Below are 6,767 nucleotides of genomic sequence, written 5' to 3' on the forward strand. Positions count from 1 at the left end.
TCTAAAATCTAAATATCCGAACCCGATCCGAAATAACCGAACCCGAACTAAAAATACCCGAACCCGACGCGAAGTACAAAAATACCCGAACGGGTTCTATATCCCTATACCGAAATACCTGAAAATCCGAAATACCCGACCTGAACCCGAACGGATACCCGAACGCCCACCCCTACTGCTTTAATAGTATTTTTTTTTTCATAATACTAATAGCATTAGTTATTCATTCTCTATCATATTATATATTGATATACATGAAATTCCTTTATCATTTATCATAATCCTAATAGCATTAGTTATTCAAGTTCCAACATTCTTCCCTTTAGATTTCAAATCATTTTTGGTGAAGTTTTGAATTTGAATCTACTCTCTCATCTCCTTAAACTTGATTTTTACTAAGGCTTTAGTTAAGATGTCTGCTCTCTGCACTCGAATATAGACTATTCGAGTGTAAGTGGATCTGTAAGACCAAACTCGAATATAATAGAAATATTGAACGACATAAAACCTGACTTGTTGCCAAAGGTTTCAATCGGAAAGAAGGCATCGATTAGACTGAGTCTATAAAAGATTGTAAGAATTATCATGGCCTTGGTAGCTCAGTACGTTAATGAGTTCCATAATGTATGTAGGAATTGCCTTTCTAATGGTGACTTAAAAGAAGTCTGTATGCGTCAACCTGAAGGCTTCATAATCGAAGTGCAGAGGAAGACATGGTCTACAAACTAATGAAACCAATTTATGAACGGAAACAATGCTTGAGAAATGGTATTCAAAATTTGATGAAACCATTACGAAATTTGGTTTCAAAGATAATATTTAGAGATCCATGTACATACCTCAAGATCAGTGGGAGTAAGTTCATATTTTTGGTTATGTATGTTGATGATAACTTATTGGCCATAAGTGATCTTGGTCTATTAAATGAGACCAAGAATGATCTCTCTTAAACTTTGCAATTAAAGATATGAACGAGACAACTTCTGTGAATGGATTGAAATTTTCCATGAAAGATCACTTAGAAGTCTAGAGTTGTCTCAGGAAGCATATATTGACAAAATTCTTGAGAGATATGGCATGATAATGTGTTCTTCTAGTATGTTTCTATGCAGAAAGGTGATAAGCTTGATCTTCAGCAATATCCGCATGATGAAGTGAAACTTAAAGAAATGAAAAGTTTAAAATAAATTTTGAGATATCTAAAGAAAACAATAAATCACTTGTCACATATAAGAAATCAATACACCCACAGGTGGTAGGATTTTCAAACTCAGGTTTCAATAGATATAATAGTCTAAGCATTACAATTCTTTTAGCAATGTGTATCTCGTTAGCTCATCAAATGAGATACCTTATTATAGAAAGGTTCATAATTGTAATTGCTTTAAACATCCAATAAAGATGCTGAGTGTGTGACAAATTTAAGAGGCTTCTATAAAGTTAATTATGATTGCAAATTATCTTTGAGTCTGAGACCGTAAGTGTTCGACTCTTTATGTGATAATAAAATGTGCAATCATATAGTAAGACATGATATCTAAAAGATCCAAGTATATGGACATTAAGATTGATATATGTCATTAAAGTAAGATATCAAAAGATAAAAGTTTGTCATTATGCATATATGCACTAAACTTATGGTCACAGACATATTTAAGAAAGCATTATATCCAAAGACATTAAAGAATTCTAGAAATTATGGGTCTAAAGGATAGCTATTAAAGTTGTATGATTATGTTTAGCATATATTTGACAATATATGAGCTCTTAATGACTTTTGAATCTTTTATATTCTGTTTCCAATGTGTGTACATATTAACGTTATTGGACTACTGATTACAGAATAAGTCTTTAAATAAGACATAAATGGACCATTATGATAACTCCTACTTATGGTCTAACTATGATATTGAGTAATGTAATAGTGCATGGAAAGAATCATGTTGCAAAATAATATGTGTCCGCTCTGACTCTCATTGTTTGCTAGATTAGCTAAGGCAATTATGATGACCAAATAAAAGCAAAAGTTTAACAAATAAAGTCGACCTTATGATTTTCAATAATAAATCTTAAGAGATTAAACCAACGACCAAGTGGGAGAATGTTAGAAATATTATGTATATAGAAGGTATATGAATGAATATTTCTTCCCATGATGTGGTCTTATGTTAATCTATTTATTATTGAGATTGTTAAACTCTAATAGCATTTGATAACCAATAAAATTGGTAACTTAAGGAGTTTAACTTCCTAATGACTTAACTAATGGACAAGTGATTTATCTTCTAGAAGTTTTCTCACTTAGGTGACTCATATAAACATGTGTCATTGTAAGAAAGCATTTGAAGTAAGTTCAATGCATCAAAGGAGAACAAGTTCAATGTATGAATGAATGATTCTAGAAGTCTAAACACTTGTCATTACTCAACTTTGATGGATGGTTGAGATTAGAGGATGAAACTTGCCAATGAATTAAGAAAGACTTGGCAAGGAAGTAATCAAAACTTGATGAGGAAGCTAGGTCTCTCTCCCCACCTATAAATAGATGTCTTTGCTCCATCCTAAAGCATCATGAAGAAAAACTAAAGAGTAACACATAAAGAAAAGTTGTAGGCAAGGGGGGGAGAAGATCTAACTCCAACTTAAAGATCAAAGATCATCAACCATGATCAAAACCGTTCAAGAAGATTTCCGCAACCATGAATCGAGGTATTCCGAAAATCCTTCTTATAATTCTATTATGTGATTAGTCTAGATGTTGAAGATCTTAGGGTTCATGTAAAATAAAGTTTACATGTATTGGCTATGAAACGTATTCTTGTTGCTATGTTTCTGCTGTTATATTTTGTTCTTGATGTGAACCAACAACAAACATACCATTACCCTCGTCTAGACTTGATCCCCACGTCATACAAAAATCCCAGAGCTTGTTCTTCCTTAGCAACTCCCTTCTCATCCCAACAAGTTTTCTCATAAAATATCACATTGCAACTTACGATTATCCTTTTGTTCCTAGGATTGTAAAGTCGATAAGTCTTTGATCCAGGCTCAATTCCAAGATGAACAAGGGTTTGAGAACTATCATCAAGTTTCCCTAGAAGAATTGGGTCAACCTTGGCATGCGCAATACAGCCAAAGACCCTGATGTGTCCTATATTCGGTTTTCTTCCTTTTAGACATTCATACAGTGTCTGATTCATGAGAAAAAGGTATATAATCTTAACTCACCCTCTCCCCAAAAAGTGCTTTTATCTAAAAAAATCTGGATCTGGTTTTATTCTTATAAAATATGCATTTATTGTTGCCCAAAAAAAATATGCATTTATAAATTATAAATCTTAAAAACGTATTTTTAATTTTGAATACAAACCGTGATTAGTCAATAAGTTATATAATAAAAATACATTTTCTCGGAAAGCATTTCTATAAAAAAATATTTGAATAGCTTACATGAAAATAATGACTCCTGATTATTTCATTTCATTCAATCTCATAGCATCGGTTTTCGTTCCTATCACGAAGCCAAAGAAGCTTTCCATTACGATCATCGCCATGACTGTGCTCTCATCTGCAGATCGAGGTTCGTCTTCCTTCTTTTTTATTCTCATCGTTATTTGCATGTCTAGTCTTCTGTGATCTCCAAAAATTGACATAACTTTTCTTCGTCGATTACCGATCGAACAAGTAACGTCGTTGGTTCCGTCAAATGAGATTGTGTATAGAGAGATTGGCGAAGTTTGCGATTTCAAATTCGTAGGATGTTTTCGTTTGTAGATGGATGATGCATATGTCTATATAGGAAACAAGAACGAGTAATTGAATGAGGTTTTGGATTTGTTAGTTGCAGATAATGGTGAGAAGAAGGTGAAGAGTTCGTATTTTGATTTGCAGTCTATGGAAATATCTGTAGCGTTTCCTCAAGCAACCCCAGCCTCTAAGTTCCCACCCTGCAGTAAGAGGATCTCTTGGACAGATTAATACATATATTTTTTGGATCATTGGTTGTGGCCTCAAACTGTTTTATTATTCTTATACTTGATACAGCTTCAGACTATTATCATTTCGATGATCTATTGACTCCAGAGGAACAGGCTGTTCGGAAGAGGGTGAGAGAGTTCATGGAGAAAGAAGTTGCTCCCATTATGACTGAGGTGAATGTGATGGAGATAGACATCTTCATGTTCAGGATGTTTTTGTTCCTTTGATAGTATAATTGTTCTTGTTTTGATTTTTATTCATCAGTACTGGGAGAAGGCAGAGTTTCCTTTCCATATCATTCCAAAGTTTGGAGCTTTGGGTGTTGCTGGTGGCTCCATCAAGGTAATTTCCAGTGCTTTCTTTCTGGGATTTTGTTTGATTATGTGGATGGACAGTTTTTTTTTTTTTTAATTTGGTTTGACTTCTCAGGGTTATGGTTGTCCTGGCCTCTCCATCACAGCGAACGCTATTGCAACTGCAGAAATATCTAGAGTTGATGCAAGCTGTGGGACTTTTAATTTGGTGCATACCTCTTTAGGCATGCTCACTATTGGTAAGAGCTCCTAATACTTCTTTCTTTCTTAGCTTGTTTAGTGTTCAGTTCTTCTGATAAACAGCAACCATACTATGATTTGCATAAGCATTTTTTCTTATGTTTTTTTTGTTGCTGTTGTCAAGAACAGCACTTTGTGGATCAGAAGCCCAGAAGCAGAAATATTTGCCTGATTTGGCTCAGATGAAAACTGTGACTTGTTGGGTGAGTACGTGGATCTTATTAGACTTCGGACGATTTTGCATCCCGTGAATAACCTTTTTATGTTATGTAAACCTGATGTTGATACCATTACATATATTGGACTTGTATGAAGGCCTTGACAGAACCTGACAATGGAAGTGATGGAAGTGCTCTAAAAACAACTGCCACAAAGGTTTAACCTTCTTGTGCCCTTTTACTCAGTTGCTTGTACGAGAACGTTTCATTGTTTTGACGTGTTTCAATTGTCGAAGGTTGAAGGAGGTTGGGTACTTGAGGGACAAAAGCGTTGGATTGGAAACAGCACCTTTGCAGATCTTTTAGTCATCCTCGCTAGGAATACGACAACAAACCAAGTCAACGGGTATGTTAGGTCTTAGGTGTAGAGGTCGTTTCCTAGAATCTGAAGTGGCTCTTGATTTCAACTTATGATAGATGTGAAAATCCAGTTTTTAATATGCTGTACTAGGTTGCTCTATGATTGGATGTACTGAAGATTAAATTTTATATGGACCTTAATCAATAGCATACTGGAATATTGTGTTAATATATTCATTCGGATAGATTTTATTTTCTTCATTGTAAAATGATACAGCTATCGTCTTACAGATTCTTAGTCCAGAAAGATGCGCCTGGCCTAACGGTTACTAAGATCCCGAATAAAATAGGTTTACGTATTGTTCAGAATGGAGACATTCTACTACAGAATGTCTTTGTTCCGGATGAGGAGCGGTTACCTGGGGTAAATTCATTTCAGGACACAAGCAAGGTACTGTTGTGCTAACTGGTATCTCCACATGATCCAGAAATGCATTTTTGTCTTTTATTGGTGCTATTTAACGGCTTTTCTGTACTATAATTGAATAGGTCTTGGCTGTCTCACGTGTAATGGTGGCCTGGCAACCAATTGGTATATCAATGGGAGTCTACGATATGTGTCACAGGTATTTCAGTCAGATCTCAGGAGTGAAGCATTCATTTCTTCAGCTATAAAGGAATGTGATTTGTTTCAAGGTATCTAAAGGAGAGGAAACAGTTTGGAGCACCGTTGGCTGCTTTCCAGATAAACCAACAGACGCTTGTGAAGATGCTGGGAAATGTTCAAGCGATGTTTATGATGGGTTGGCGCCTCTGCAAGCTATATGAGACGGGTCAGATGACTCCAGGTCAAGCCAGTTTAGGAAAGGTATCTTTTCTGTTGCTTTCAAACCATTCAAGTTCATATTCGCTTTATGTGATGTATCCACTGAGCACGAGAAAATAGATGAATCAAACATAGGTCAGTATGATATCATCATTTGTATAACCAATGATGTGGTTCAACTAGGCATGGATTACATCCAAGGCAAGGGAAACTGCTTCGCTAGGTCGGGAATTACTCGGTGGGAATGGAGTTTTAGGGGATTATCTGGTGGCAAAGGTGAGCGAGCTAATAATCTTCATATCTGACTCGGTTGGCTAATAACCGATAACTTGATATAAACGTGTAATTTATTTGCAGGCTTTCGGTGACCTTGAACCCATTTATACATACGAAGGGACGTACGACATAAACACCTTAGTGACGGGGAGGGAAGTTACCGGGATTGCGAGTTTCAAACCGCCAGCTTCACGGGGCCGTAGCCGTCTTTAAGGTTGTGCAGCGTTTGTTGCTGTTGGCTGTTAATTATATTTACCTGGAGTACAAAGTGCGCCAAATAATATTGGCATCAAGGGACATATTGCAATAATGTAGGGTGGGAATATTCCTTTCGTAGACATTTAATGAATTCAAGTATGAAATGATAAATTACTTTTCGGCTCTGAATGGAAAAAGTATATTAAGCATTGTGGATCTAGCGGAACAAGAGTAAATTAAGAGGATCTAGCGAATAAGAATCTAGCGATATAAGAGTGGATTTAGCTGTCCAAAAAATTGTATGAATGGTGAAAGTGGATAAAAAGTAGTTTAAAATACTGTACAATTTTTAAATATAAAAATATTATATTATTAATTATTTTATAAATAAAACTAAACTAATAATATATTCAATAT

General features: G+C 35.3%; 1 protein-coding gene across 2 annotated transcripts; it reads left to right on the forward strand.

Annotated features, from left to right (window-relative positions):
* Positions 1-2,576: 2,576 nt before the first annotated feature.
* Positions 2,577-6,559, forward strand: LOC108830931 (acyl-coenzyme A oxidase 4, peroxisomal). Of its 2 annotated transcripts, none has more exons than XM_057002027.1 (15): positions 2,577-2,709; positions 3,017-3,209; positions 3,497-3,580; positions 3,842-3,952; positions 4,045-4,151; positions 4,243-4,320; positions 4,408-4,531; positions 4,662-4,735; positions 4,848-4,907; positions 4,987-5,096; positions 5,342-5,501; positions 5,600-5,676; positions 5,747-5,918; positions 6,060-6,152; positions 6,234-6,559. In XM_057002027.1, the coding sequence occupies exons 3-15, from the start codon at positions 3,553-3,555 to the stop codon at positions 6,363-6,365; spliced, it is 1,326 nt and encodes a 441-aa protein (XP_056858007.1). In that variant the 5' UTR covers positions 2,577-2,709; positions 3,017-3,209; positions 3,497-3,552; the 3' UTR covers positions 6,366-6,559. The 2 variants fall into 2 exon arrangements, with proteins under 2 accessions (XP_056858007.1, XP_056858008.1); XM_057002028.1 differs by having other exon boundaries at positions 3,848-3,952.
* Positions 6,560-6,767: the final 208 nt, after the last annotated feature.

The sequence above is a fragment of the Raphanus sativus genome, unplaced genomic scaffold (assembly GCF_000801105.2).
Source record: "Raphanus sativus cultivar WK10039 unplaced genomic scaffold, ASM80110v3 Scaffold4320, whole genome shotgun sequence".
NCBI classification, from domain to species: domain Eukaryota; kingdom Viridiplantae; phylum Streptophyta; class Magnoliopsida; order Brassicales; family Brassicaceae; genus Raphanus; species Raphanus sativus.

Bases quoted from the DNA above. Each gene is read 5' to 3' on its own strand.
- LOC108830931 (XM_057002027.1), top strand. From the start codon at position 3,553: ATGACTGTGCTCTCATCTGCAGATCGAG. The intron at 4,152-4,242 runs GTGAATGTGATG...TTTATTCATCAG, and splicing joins TTGCTCCCATTATGACTGAG to TACTGGGAGAAGGCAGAGTT. The intron at 4,908-4,986 runs GTTTAACCTTCT...CAATTGTCGAAG, and splicing joins TAAAAACAACTGCCACAAAG to GTTGAAGGAGGTTGGGTACT.